General features: G+C 47.5%; 2 protein-coding genes across 7 annotated transcripts in view; one reads left to right on the top strand and one right to left on the bottom strand.

Moving 5' to 3' along the window:
• NCOA5 (nuclear receptor coactivator 5) overlaps positions 1-7,464 on the top strand; it is a 39,572-nt gene extending 32,108 nt beyond the window's left edge. For 2 of the 3 annotated variants that reach the window (XM_060190925.1, XM_060190923.1), the window contains 4 exons: positions 1,050-1,176; positions 3,007-3,206; positions 4,800-5,120; positions 5,607-7,464. In XM_060190925.1, coding sequence (XP_060046908.1) covers positions 1,050-1,176; positions 3,007-3,206; positions 4,800-5,120; positions 5,607-6,196 — 1,238 coding nt within the window. In that variant the 3' untranslated portion in view covers positions 6,197-7,464. Of the gene's footprint in view, positions 1-1,049; positions 1,177-3,006; positions 3,207-4,799; positions 5,144-5,606 lie in introns of all 3 variants that reach the window. The other variant, XM_060190927.1, reaches the window with a different exon arrangement.
• Positions 7,465-9,472: 2,008 nt separating this feature from the next.
• SLC12A5 (solute carrier family 12 member 5) overlaps positions 9,473-13,959 on the bottom strand; it is a 44,964-nt gene continuing 40,477 nt past the window's right edge. For 2 of the 4 annotated variants that reach the window (XM_007533052.3, XM_007533053.3), the window contains exons 21-26: positions 13,137-13,244; positions 11,625-11,747; positions 11,329-11,528; positions 11,000-11,014; positions 10,646-10,779; positions 9,473-10,466 (exon numbers count right to left, since the gene is read on the bottom strand). In XM_007533052.3, coding sequence (XP_007533114.1) covers positions 10,375-10,466; positions 10,646-10,779; positions 11,000-11,014; positions 11,329-11,528; positions 11,625-11,747; positions 13,137-13,244 — 672 coding nt within the window. In that variant the 3' untranslated portion in view covers positions 9,473-10,374. Of the gene's footprint in view, positions 10,467-10,645; positions 10,780-10,999; positions 11,015-11,313; positions 11,529-11,624; positions 11,748-13,136; positions 13,245-13,959 lie in introns of all 4 variants that reach the window. The other 2 variants (XM_016192556.2, XM_060190918.1) reach the window with 2 other exon arrangements.

Genomic DNA, 13,959 nt, shown 5'->3' with positions numbered 1-13,959 from the left:
TCTGTAAGAAAAAGAGAAATGGCCACTGGGTGAAGTAGAATAATTATGCAGGCACCAAACCCAACAATAACTCTGGCGGCCAGAAATAACAAGGGGGAGTGGCTTGTGGCTCACCAGATTGAGCACACACATTACCATGAGCAAGTTATTTAAGCCTATTCTTCCCACCTGCAGCTGAGCACTGAGCAGTGATTCAAGTCTACAACTGTATGTCTCCCTCTGTGTCCCATCCTTCCCCCCTCAGTTTCTTTCTGTCTTTTAAGAAACGGTGCATGGGATGACCACCAAGAGCAGTGGATTCATCACACAGTACTGAGACCCAGCAATAACCCCCTGGTAGCAATAAAAGAACAAGAGAAGAAAAAAGGGAGGGGAGAGTGCTAAGGAGATAGCATAGTAGTTATGCAGAAAGACTATGCTTTATGCTTGAGGTTCAGGTTCAGTTCCTAGCACCACCGTAAGCTAGAGCTGGAATGTGCTCTGGTAAAAAATAAATTGAACGGTTTCTTTGGCTTAAATATAGAAAAAATCAAACAGAGCTGAAGAGGTTGTTTACTTTTTGCTCGATGGCCAAATAACTATGCTTGTCTTCTGCGTTGTTTGTGTAGCATATAGATACCACTAGATACATGATGTGTGGGTACAGGAAGCACTGTGGATCAAACCAGGAAGGCGCCCCATACTCTACCTATTGAGTTGCTGACCCTTCTTTCCCTTCCCTTAGAAGTTGTTCTTTCCCTTCCCTTAGAAGTTGTTTTAAGTGGCAATACCTAATGTTGACTAAGATGTAGAGAAATAGCAATAGATAGGTGATCCTTAGCTGTGGAAGGCTAACTTAAGTCTTTCTGGAGGACAGTTTGCCATTGATATATTAGATGAAGCATTAAAATGACAATGGCATGCCCTATAATCAAACCTTTATATTTCAGTGTGTATGTGTTAGAACCTTTACCTACAAGTATAACTCAGAATTCAAAACAATAAGGCCTGTGGCTTATTTTCATGGAAAGACACAGCCCATATTTGTTTTCCCTGATAATATCTTGCAGAGCGTTTGAAACGTGAGGAACGGCGTAGAGAGGAGCTTTACCGTCAATACTTTGAGGAAATTCAGAGACGCTTTGATGCTGAGAGACCTGTTGATTGCTCTGTGATTGTGGTGAATAAGCAGACTAAGTAAGAACTTTATAGGTATTTCTCTTAACTAAGGAGAAGGTTCAGATGAGAAAATTGGGTTCCCATTTGGCAACTCTATCCACTGTACTTCAGCTGTGTCTTTTTGACATTGCTATTATTCTTTGTTAACCTGAGTTTGATGCAAATTGGCTTAATTAAAGGGAACTTTTAGTTTTATTTGGAAATTCAAGCAGGGCCACGCCTGGAGTCAGTCCATGATATAACTTGTTCTCTTACTTACCTTTATTTTGAGATAGGTTTTCTACTTTAAAGAAGTAGAATGGCATTAACCCTAGATGTCTAGATGTGTTTTTTTTTTTTTTTCTTTTGACCTGTATCATTTTAGCTTACTTAAACCTAGTGGAAAGAGAGCTTCTCTTCCCAAGTAAAGTTTTGAAACTGTTTCTCACTGAACTTAAGTGGCTCATTTTTCCATCCTTAAACCAGTTACTATAGTTCCCAGCAGTATTGGGGTGCTCTGATAAGCCATGGCTAGGTCATGTGCCCATCCCTAGAGCTAATGGTGAGATTATGCCTATGTGTGGACTGAGTGGGAGAAGAGTGCCTTCCCAAAGGAAAATCATAGAAAGTAATATATGCTGATCAGGAACATAAATAGATGCCACCTTTCTGGTGTGCTAACTCTGAATCTTAGGCCAATTTTTCTGCATTTGTTAGTTAAGAACCAAACCTTTATGACATGCCATGGCCTTTCAGAATAGTTAAGTGATCATGCTAAACAGGATTTTATAGTACCATTTCACTTCTTTTCGCTTACTTGGTTTTTGCTTGTCTTTCCTAATTTCCAGGGCACATTGCTTCCGACTTCTTCAGGTAAAGACAGAGAGAAAGAAACCACAACACCAAAGCTTCCTTCAGTTATGATGGGGGCTGGACTCCAATCCAGGTTGCATGCATAGCAAAGCAGTACTGGCTCTGTGCTCTTTCTTTGAAGAGGATAATAGCTTGCAGGCTTGGCACTGTGTTTACTTTTCCCATGTGCTTGCTAAGTAACTCCACATGTATTTCCTAGAAGGTTGGGGTTAAAGAGCTGATTTCAGGGCAGAGACTAGGGAAATGTGTTGAGATACCACAAGCAGTAGACAGGCTCTGAGTGACCTTGCTTAGAGATAGATGTTACTTTAACTGTAGATCACTTTTTTGACACGTAATTATAACTATCGCTCTCAGAGCACCTAATTTATATTAGCCTGTAATACATAAATTATTTTTGATACTTTTAGTAAATCATCTTATATATTTATTCATGTGTTTGACAAATGCGCAAGGCATTGGGGGCATATAGTAAGCAAAAAACATATGGTCCTTTCTCTTGTGGAGCTTATACCTTAGTTGAGTAGATGACAGAAAAATTATATAAGTAGTTAAGTCTTATGAGGGGAAATATGCCAAGGATTTATTTTAGATTAAAGACAAGATTGAAGAAGTAACATAGAATCTGAGCTATATTCAGTTTTGTTGATAAAGCAGCTCAGGTTTATAAGAGGTTAGAGTTTCACATAAAACTTCACAAGATCCAAACCCATCTTAGCATCTTTAAATCTCAGTCTTTCCCCACTGTATTAAGCAGCCCTCCCAAAGACAAATAGATTCTACAGTCTTAGGGAGGATGGTGTGAAGGAAGGACCACTGGACTAGATAATCACAAAAGATCTGGGGTTAAAATATGCAAAAGGATGGCTTTTTGATCTTTTAGAGCTAGTGAGTCTGAAGAGGACATCAAGAAAACAATGGGTGGCCTGGGATTTGAAATGTCTAGAGCAACAGCTCATCAGAGAATACTCACCTGGATTTTGTTTGTTTGTGCAGAGATTATGCTGAATCTGTGGGACGAAAGGTACGAGACTTAGGCATGGTAGTAGACCTGATCTTCCTGAACACTGAGGTGTCATTGTCACAAGCCTTGGAGGATGTTAGCAGGGGAGGGTCTCCCTTTGCTATTGTCATCACCCAGCAACACCAAATTCACCGTTCCTGTACAGTCAACATCATGTTTGGAACCCCACAAGGTATGGAGGCTCAAGTGGGTCAGAATTCCCAAGGTAGTCACTAGTCCACTAATTCTCCTCTACCTTACTCAGACTTTGAGAAATAGGGAGCATGTCCTGACTTCTGACAGTCCAGAGTAGATTCAGAGTTCTTCCCTGAAATAGCTATGAATTCCAGAATGTTGAATACTCAGCCAACTCATTTCCCTTATAGCACAGACTTCTCTTTTAGCATCATATCCATGTCTCTGTAGGCATGGCCTTTGATATAGAATACCTAATAATCTCCAAGTGGTCATTTGTCTTGCTGAAAAACTGCACTAGGAAGTCCAGTAATGCAATGGGTTAAGCGCAGGTGGCACAAAGCACAAGGACCAGCGCAAGGATCCCGGTTTGAGCCCCTGGCTCCCCACTTGCAGGGGAGTCACTTCACAAGCGGTGAAGCAGATCTGCAGGTGTCTAACTTTCTTTCCCCTTCTCTGTCTTCCCCTCTTCTCTCCATTTCTCTCTGTCCTATCCAACAATAAGGACATTAGTACCAACAATAATAACTACAACAATAAAACAATAAAGGCAACAAAAGAGAATAAGTAAGTATTAAAAAAGAACTGTACTCAAAAAGTATGAAGGCATATAAAGTTTTTGACCAGGTTCCAGATGGTGCACCTGGTTAAGTGCACAAGAGCTCAGGTTCTATCCCCTGAGCCCCACCTATGAGTGGTGAAGCAGGATCTGCAGGAGTTTCTCAAAGTTTTTGAGAGGCCTTCTCGCTACTCTTAGTTATATTGTTCAGGATAAGGAGAAGTTGTTACTTCGGGTCACAGTTGGATTTTAATCTATGACCTTTGAACTGATAAATTTAAAAACTGTATGTCGGCCAAATCCTGAGAAGCACTGTAGAAATCAGACTTTACAGAAGGGCTTTTTGGCTCCCTGTGGCCTGCCTCCTGTGGTTATTCCCCATGTGGTCTGTGTGAATCTGTGGGAGATGTCATGTTTATTTGGTTTTTACTATAAGTCTTTGATCTTGAAATTCCCTAAAGAGCCAGCTCTGTACAAAGATGCATATTCCCCTCCAAAGAAAGCCATTCATCTATCTTCCTAAACTTTATCCTCTTGTTGTCCCTCCTCATCTAACATTCCAAGGTTTTATGCTGCTGAAATGTTTTTCTTCTTTGGTTTGAGCTTAGGAAGTCTTGGTAGAATCCAATAGGTAGTCACTTAAATCTGCCATGGAAGAAAATAACTCATATCACGAGTTGGGTGGTAGCACAGTGGTTTAAGCGCATATGGCACGAAGCGCAAGGGCCGGTGTAAGGATCCCAGTTCAAGCCCCCGGCTCCCCACCTGCAGGAGGTCGCTTCGCAAGCGGTGAAGTAGGTCTGCAGGTATCTATCTTTTTCTCCTCCTTTCTGTCTTCCCCTATTCTCTCCATTTCTCTCTGTCCTATCCAACCACAATAGCTATGACAACAATAACAACTACAACAAGGGCAACAAAATGGGAAAAATAGCCTCCAGGAGCAGTGGATTCTTAGTGTAGGCACCAAGCCCCAGTAGTAACCCTGGAAACAAAAAAAGAAAAGAAAAAAACTCATGTCATTTCTTCCTGCAGAACATCGAAACATGCCCCAGGCAGACGCCATGGTGCTGGTAGCTAGAAATTATGAGCGTTACAAGAATGAATGCCGGGAAAAGGAACGTGAAGAGATTGCCAGACAGGCTGCCAAAATGGCTGATGAAGCCATCCTACAGGAAAGAGAGCGAGGAGGCCCAGATGAAGGAGTGCGTGGAGGTCACCCTCCAGCCATCCAGACCCTTCTCAACCTGCTGGCAGACAACAGGTACCTTACTGCCGAAGAGACTGATAAGATCATCAACTACCTTCGAGATCGGAAGGGGCGACTTATGAGGAGCAGCACCAACTCTCTGCCTGGTGAGCTACGTGGCAGGGCCGAGGTGAAGTTCTGACTCTGCATTTTTCTAATCCCCTAGGCCCTGTTGGGAGGGTAGTGGGCCCAGGGCTCTTTGGGATGGGTAGGGAAAATGAGCCCATCTTTGGGCTTTTCATGGGCCATCTATGCCAATAATTTAAGATTTGGGTACTGAATTCTTTTTTTTTTTTTGCTTGTTTGTTTGGGTACTGAATTCTAATCCCTTTAATGTGTTGGCTACACTAGTATTTCTGGCTCCCTAGTAACCAAGATGGATGGCTTTTTTTTTTTCTTTTAATCTCTGGGGAAAATTATCTGTTTTCTGGAAGCAGCATATACCATGAAGAGACTCCTTTGGAAAATTGTTGTTATAGTCTGTGTACCATGTGGTTGATGTGATGATTAGTGGTGGTTGTTCTTCCCTGGGCTGCTAAAGCCTTCTGCCCATAGAAGGTACTTTGAACCATATGCCTCCTTCTGTCTTCTAGGTCCGATTTCCCGCCAGCCACTCGGGGCATCCTCAGGTGCCTCGTTGAAGACACAGCCAAGCTCCCGACCGCTCCAAAGCGGCCAAGTGCTCCCCACTGCTACACCCACTCCAGCCGCACCCCCAACCTCCCAGCAAGAGCTTCAGGCCAAAATCCTCAGCCTCTTCAATAGTGGCACGATTGCGGCCAATAGCAGCTCTACATCTCCCTCAGTTGCTGCCGGGAACACCCAGAACCAGAATTTTTCCACAGCAGTGAACAGCCAGCCTCAGCAAAGATCACAGGCTTCTGGCAGTCAGCCTCCAAACATTTTGGGACAGGCAGGATCTGCTCGGAACATAGGCCCCAGGCCTGGGGCTCCTTCCCAAGGGCTCTTTGGCCAGCCTTCTAGTTGCCTGGCACCTCCCAGCAGCATTGCTAGCCAAAGGCCTGTGTCTTCCACAGGCATCAACTTTGACAATCCAAGTGTACAGAAGGCTCTGGATACCCTGATCCAGAGTGGCCCAGCTCTTTCCCACCTGGTTAGCCAGACCACAGCACAGGTGGGACGGCCCCAGGCTCCTATGGGATCTTATCAGAGGCATTACTGAGGCAAAATCTGGCAACTACTCCTAGTCCTATGGCCACCTCCCATTTACTTTGTTCTAAATAGAGATATTTGGAGGATACTCTTTGCGTTTATCCAGGTCCACATCAAATGTTGTAAGTCTCTACTACCTGCTCTCTCTCCTGCCTAAGGCTATGTTGCTTACTCCTTTCAGAGTCAGGATTTATACTGCATTTCGGGTTTTTTGGGTTTTTTTTTTTTTAAGAAAGTATCTCTGGGGTCATTGGATAGTATGGGTGTCTGTGTTCAGTTTATATTTAATGAGCTTCTCTCATTTCTTTGTCAGCTAGAATTAGGGGGCTGAAAGGGGAGAACAAGCCAAACCCCAGTTGGCTATATTTGGAATGCCATTTTCTTTTCTATTGTTTGTGTTCATTTTGAACCAACCAAGATTTTCCAGCTCCACACTCCTGCCTACAGGTCCTATAGGGTTACAGAATAGCAGACTGAACATGTCAGGTAGTGCTGTCATGTCCACTCCACATGTGGAGGGGTCTACTGGAAGATTCACAGATAAACTATTCTGGAGCTATTAAGGAGTGCTATAGTAGGAATGGAAGCAGGCACTTTTCAACCTTAATTTTACCAAGGATTGACTTTTTTTCCATTGGAGAATGAACTGAATAGCTCTAGTTGCTAGCAGTTTTAACACAGACTGAATCTAGGGCATAAACATTCTTACTCTCTTACGTTTCGGTCCCATATCCAGTGGTAGTCTCATGGAGTTGGTTCTGAGAAGGCAACTCTAAACTCCATAAGTCCATAACCATTTTTTTCAGTGGTGATTTTGAGCTTTTGACTCAAATCTCTTATTTTCATTCTAGACTCTGTTTTCTGAGTAGCAGGAGGTAGAGACCATTTTGATGTCAGACTTTTGGTAGCAGGACATGTTACTGATACAGGTGGCTGGCTGTTCATAACTATTGAGCCAGAGTGAAATTAAAGGGAGGACTTGTGGCTGGTGCTCTAAATGGAGCCAAAGGAAGCTGCCCTCTCCCTAGGGATGTTGCTTATTAAAGCCCTGTGGATCACAGTCTCAAGGGGGGCCCTGGCAGGGACTAGGGAAAACAGTGACTTCAGTTGAGTCTCTGCCAGTGGCTAAGCAAACAATGGTTTCAAAACTTAAAGTCCCCAGATGGCAGCATTTTATGTTCTGACCTGTTTGTGTTATATAGTGTTTTTTCTCTTTGGAACTCTTGTGTTGTTAATAAAATGAGATGATTACTTTTTAATTAAATTGAAAAAGTATAAGCTGTGTCATCTATTTTTCTGTGTATTTGTAGGACCTCTTTCCAAGGCATCTCACAGGGTTGGAATACAAGGGTCCTTGAGGTAGTGCTGACTGGCATTAGTCAACCTTAAGGTTTGCCCCCTTACTCAGCCTATGGTCAGGCCTTAAAACCGCTTGAAACCTAGCTTGTCTTTTATGCAGTTCTCCTAGTTAGCTTTAATAACACTTCAGAGCAAAAGCTAGTGGTTTTTTTTTATAATGTTGTGTTAAACATCCTTGTTTGTCAGTTGATTTGTCCTCTTAACTGAAAAAAACAGGACTGTAAGGCCATTTCTGGCCAGTGGCCAGTGAAATAGGGTATTCTTATTTTTGGTTTTTGTCTGTCGCCTTCTTCTATTCTGCCCACTATGCAAGGAGGTGCCAGAACCATACTATCACAAAGACTATAGCAACTTTGGAGAGAATTTAGTAACCAGCCCTGTCAGAAAGTTGGGAGAAGACCTGGGGAAAGGATTGGCACAGATCTCCCTCCCCATGGGTCAAAAACCTAGATGCTGCCACTGCTGAGGCTGACTTGGTGCTGTCTTAAATGATGTGAGTGCAGTGCCCTGTGCTAGCATTTGCTGCCACTTTGCCCCTCTGGGACAGGCCCAGACCTCTTGAGTACACAAAGGAGACTCCCAGCCCTATAGGCTCAGCATGTCCCACTTCTGTCAGCAAGGTAGGGGAGGTCAATGCTCTGATGAAGTCTAGGGTCCTACTGGAGAACCACTTTCAGTGGCTCTTCCCACCTACAGTTTTTCCCCCTCAAATATCCCAACAGCACACCTCAGGCTGTGAAGGGTATAATAAAATTATTTTTATTGCATTTTGTGCAGACAGTCTAAAAAATACAGTAAAAGCTATAAAGCATTAAATGAGAGCATTCAACAATAAAGGAAAGAACCAACCCTCTCCTTTTCATATTGGCACAAAGAACACAAGATAATACTGAGGCAGAATGCGGAATACTGAAACACTGAAAATTAAAGGCAGGCCTAATAATAGTAATAAATACTCTTGATTTGGTTTGCAACCTTTCCTATTTACAAGGATTTTCAACTTCATTGCATTGCCCTGCACATAGATCATCTAAAACAAAAGCAACACTAGTTATCACTACAAGGCTATTGAAATATTGCACTCAGAATAAAGTCACTTGAATTGACATGAAACATCTAGCTACAGTGATTATAAAGATAATTTGATGAATGACTTGTGATAACATTCATAACAAATATTGCACATATAGCACAGAAAACTTGGGTGTTTTTGTTGTTGTGGGATGTTTGTTTTCATCAACGGAAACTGCTCTTGCCAACCAGACAGTCTAGGCCCAGATAGTGCAACTTTGGTTCCTTAACTGGTGTTGATGCAGCCCCCTTCTGCCAACACACTACTTCAGCCAGAGAGGGCTTGGGCCCCCAGAAGGCTAGACCCAGCTGTGATTCTTGGAGAACTTGGGGGAACAGGAAGAGGTTGGGGATGCTGGTGTCTGATACCTCCCAACTTTCTGATAGAATTGATCCAGCCTCCTTGCCAGACCTCAGAAGGGGCTTGGCCTAACTGGCAGATATCCAGACCTACCCAACTACTAGCCACACCTGCTCCAGTCTAGATGGCACAAGCTCCAGCTCTGTCTTCTGCTCAAAGGAAAAGTGAGGTCAGGAGTTCCTAGTAGCCCCAACACTGGGAAGTGAACAGGATGTCTAGGTGCTAAAATCAAGGGCCTGGGGCTGGAAGTACCATATCCTACCTCAGAGGGAGCTGGAATGAGCATGCAGTGCCTGTCCCCCAGTGATGTGCCTGGGGGGAAGGGGACCTTGTCCGTGTGTCTCCTCTAGGCATAGGCGGCATCTCCCACCTGGCCAGGAGCAAAAGTGCCAAGATCTCGGGTCTTAGAGGGTTCGAGGCGCTAACTAAAACGAAGCACATTGCAACTCCACCCCTCCTCAAGTCCCGGTGCTAGGCAGCGAAGCCTGGCCTGGACGCAGGAGAAGGCGGCTGGGTCCTTGAGGCCAGGATTGTCAGATGGGGACAGGGAAGGACCGTGGGGCAATACTGGGGCCTCCGCGGTGACCCGGCGCCTAAAACAATGCTCCCCATCCTCCCTCACCTGTCCCAGGGAGGACACTGGGGGCGGCGGTAGGGCCCCCTCCACCTCACCAATCTCAGTCTGGTGAGGAGCCACAGGACGGGCGAGAAGGCCACAGGCACCAGGGGCGCCTCCTGGGAGGCGAGGGCCCTTCCTTCCCCGGGAGGAGGAGGAACGGCTGCGCGTGCGTCTGCAGCCGCGGGGAGGTGGTTCCAGAAAAAGCTGAGCTCGGGTCTCGCCTCCTCTCCGTCTAGGACAAGAAGGGAGGGAGGGAAGCCAGGGGTGCAGGGCAAGGGCAGGAGGCGAGGGCGGGGCGGGGCGGGGCAGGGCTGCCACCACCCCTCCCGCCGGGCCGAGCGCCCTGTCGCCCCGCTCGGGGGCCTCTCGCGGGCTCCAGGGGGCGGGCTCGACAGGGGCGGGAAAGAGAGAAGTCCGTTGCGCTTCGAGTCACAGAAATATGGGGACGTTAAAAATACACGCGATGTCTCCTGTACACTATGTATAGGCCCAGCTGGGCCGCGCGCGAGCCCGGGTCCTCAAGGCCCCTCCCTCCCCGCCTCCCGCCCTTTATTGCAGCGTCTCCTCCGCGGGCGACGCCAGTTTCTCAGGGCCGCGCTGCCAGGGCCGACAGGCCGAAGCCCGCCCAGTGTCGGGGCTCCGCGCGGGGGCGCCCTTCCCCCGTCAGCCCCGGCGCGCGGCTCCGGGCTCGGGCGGCGGGGAGGGGGCGGGGCGCGGGGTCTGTGTAAACGGTGACGGCGGCGGGGGGCGCGGGCCGGGCCGAGGCAGGTCCTGGATCTCAGGAGTATATGGTGATGACCTCGCGGCCGCCGCCGCGGACCAACATCACCCGGTCCAGGTGCTCGGTGAGGACCTCGAGGAACTCCATGTCTGGTCGCCCGTCAAGGAGAAAAGTGCCGCGCGGGTCCCCTGGCGGAGCCCAGCCGCGAGCTGTCCGTGGTCCTGACCCCACAGCGCGACGGGCTCGGGATTTGCACCCTGGTCCTGGGGCTGGGCCACCTGCCCGCCGCCGCCCGCGCCCCCACCCCAGATCTTTAGGTCCAGGATACAGTTTTCGTCGCCGTTGCGATTGCGGGGAGGCCCGGGCATGTTGAGCAAAACCAGCTTGGCGTCCCGGGACTTCTTCACGATGACCTCGTTCAGCCGCACCGCCGTGTGCATGCGCCGCACGTTGGACTGGTTCCTGCGGGGCAGGGGTGGGGTGGACCAGTCGCCCTCCCTCCCCGTCCCCAGCGAGACCTGCGCCCTGCAAACCGGGGACCACCAACCCCACATCTCTCCATGCTGGGCTGTTGAGAACGCACAGGCCGGGGGGCACAAATGGAGGGTTCATGATAGAGTGGAGAAAGCAGGGACCCTGGCCGACTCAAAAGGCTGAGTTAAAAATATTCTGAAGGACTTACAAGTTTTCCCACTCCCTTCAGGAGACACAAGAGAAGCAAAGAGAGGAAGGAAAAAGAGATGGGTCAGAAATAGAGGAAGCACCAGGGCCGTGAGCCACCATCATCCACCCTGTTTGCACACTGGTCCAGTGGCCCCTCCTCCCCTACCTTCTCTTTCCGGTATGGCACCCAAACTTCTAACCCTGAGACCCAACCCCCAAGTTCTCCATAGAGAAACCAAGACAAAGTCCAGGCTGTGTCTTTACACCTCCAGACGCCTTCTGCCACAGGGAGCAGAGACCTTGTAGGTGCACCCCAAACCCCAGCCCTTAAACCCTGGGCCCCCATACGGCTTCATGCTGAAGAAGTCCTTGATGCCTTCAGAAGAGACAGGGCTGGGACCCTTATTCTTCTCAGCCACCGACTTGTCCTTGGTCCAGGTGAGATGCACCTTCTCAGGATCTGTCTCTCCCTCCCCCTCTGGCTCCTCTCCCGGGGACGGAGAACTGCTGGGACAGCTAGGAGCACTTTGGTCATGGATCAGCTGCACCTGGATGATAAAGGAAGTAATAGCATATGACTGACTCCTCTGGAGGCCCAGAGTTGTGCTCCCACTGGCTGGGACCAACCCAACCCAGCTGCACACCTCCTCCTCTGGCTTCTCCTCACTGTCCCCAGTCGTCTCTTCTGGGACATTTAGGCGGAGTCTAGTGTTGGCTGGATTCTTTCTTCGTATTGAACCACGAGACTCATCTGTGATGCTCTGGATCTAGGAAGTGACAGATTGGCACCAGCTCTACTGGAAGTCAGCACTGCTATGCTGCAAAGAGCTGCTACCAGGGTGTACATCTTCAGAGCCATGCCCATTATTTAAATACTGCAGAGCTTCCTTAGCAGATAGGCACTGTCCCACTCACCTAGAACTCCTGGCCTCCCTACTACCCAGTGACCAAAACATGCTGGCCCAGCAGGATTCTACCTTAGCACTGTGGTCTAGTTCAGTTCTGACTGAGCAGTGTATGTGCCATTTCTTGTACCTTTTACTAGCTCCCCAGATAACACTCTAGATAACATCCTTGCAGTGTTATCTCCAGGATGTTGGACCACTGGAAGGGTCCATCCATTCCAGCTCAAATGGGTATCTGTCACTCATGCCCCCTGAGAATCCATGATCCACACCTGGGAGACCCACCACCAATGCTCTGTCACCCTGACCTACAGACTCTGCTCTCAGTTCCCTAGCAAACCTGATGGCCACCTCTGAAAGATCTTCAACTCTCAGATCCATCACTCCATTCCCTGAGTACCCCCGTCCAGGAGTGGGCCTTTCATCCACACTCCAGGGATTAGGGGACACACATTCCCCACATCTGAAAGGTCTGACACCCACACTCCACTAGGGGCTCATGGTCATTACTCTTCAGGAACCATCTACTACACCCTAGATTTGCCCAGACTCCCATCATTGGTTACATCCCTAAGTATCTGTCACCCATTCTCTGTGGGTCTGCCACATGTCCCTTGTCCCCCACATTGACAGCCCTTGCCTCCAAGAAATCAACATCCATATGTTTAGCATCTACTATCCTCCCTTGTGTTCCAGAAGTTATCATTTTTTAACTATTTTTTAAATATTTATTTATTCCCTTTTGTTGCCCTTGTTTTATTGTTGTAGTTATTATTGTTGTTGATTTCGTTGTCGTTGGATAGGACAGAGAGAAATGGAGAGAGGAGGGGAAGACAGAGAGGGCGAGAGAAAGACACCTGCAGACCTGCTTCACCACCTGTAAAGCTACTCCCCTGCAAGTAGGGAGCCAGGGGCTCGAATCAGGATCCTTATACCGGTCGTTGCGCTTTACACCACCTGCACTTAACCCCACCTGCACTTAACCCACTGTGCTACTGCCCAACTCCCTAGAAGTTATCTTCTGCATCCTGGCTAGAAGGCTTGCTGCATGTAGCTGCAGTACAAAACTTCTGCTGCTAAGAACCCAGTTTTGGAAGGTGAAAGGAAAGAATAAGGATGATGAGCAATGCTCTAAGGTAAAGGTAGCAGTGCCAATGACCAGGAGGGTCATTCCTGGGGCATCCCGGGTATGTACAGATCCAGCACTGGCAGCTGCATGAGGCTTTCAGAACACAGTCAGGGTGACCTCACCTCGCGCTCCCTCTCGTTCTTGGTTAAATGCATCTGTTTGAGGATCTGGGAACGCTGCTCCATCACCAATGTCTTCTCATAGGTGTAAGCTGAGATGTCACTTTCATGCTGTGGGCAGGTGGGGTAGGGTGATGGGGACAAAGGAGGAACATGAACTTCGAGTTCAGGTGCATGGAAGGCCAAGGGAAGAGAGGCAGACTGCCTTCCTTCTATCAGCCTTGGGCTCCCCTAGCCAATGACCTAGTTTAATTAAAGGCAGTACAGCTCATCCTTCCTCATTCCAACAGAGGACTAAGGAGATGAATGGGTGAACTAATAGATGAATGGATTAATGAATTACCTGAGTGAATGGAGAAAGGCAAGAATTTTTTTTATTTTTTGTATATTTATTTATTTATTTTCCCTTTTGTTGCCCTTGTTGTTTTATTGTTGTTGTTATTATTGTTGTTGTTATTGATGTCATCATTGTTGGATAGGACAGAGAGAAATGGAGAGAGGAGGGGAAGGTAGGGGGAGAGAAAGACAGACACCTGCAGACCTGCTTCATCGCTTGTGAAGTGACTCCCCTGCAGGTGGGGAGCCAGGGGCTCAAACCAGGATCCTTATGCCGGTCCTTGAGCTTTTCGCCATGTGCGCTTAACTCGCTGTGTTACCGCCCTACTCCCTGGCAAGAAATTTTAAAAGGGTAGGTGAATGCATAGATGAATGGATGGGAGGGTGAGTGAATGAATTTATTAATGAGTGGGGAGATTAGTGAATACACAGAGAGGTGAGTGTGTGGATATATACACTGAGGTAAGTGGATATAGTAATGAACAAGAGC

This window comes from Erinaceus europaeus, chromosome 1 (genome assembly GCF_950295315.1).
Source record: "Erinaceus europaeus chromosome 1, mEriEur2.1, whole genome shotgun sequence".
NCBI classification, from domain to species: domain Eukaryota; kingdom Metazoa; phylum Chordata; class Mammalia; order Eulipotyphla; family Erinaceidae; genus Erinaceus; species Erinaceus europaeus.
The sequence above is the reverse complement of the archived record's forward strand: the minus strand, read 5'-3'. Positions and strand labels throughout refer to the sequence as shown.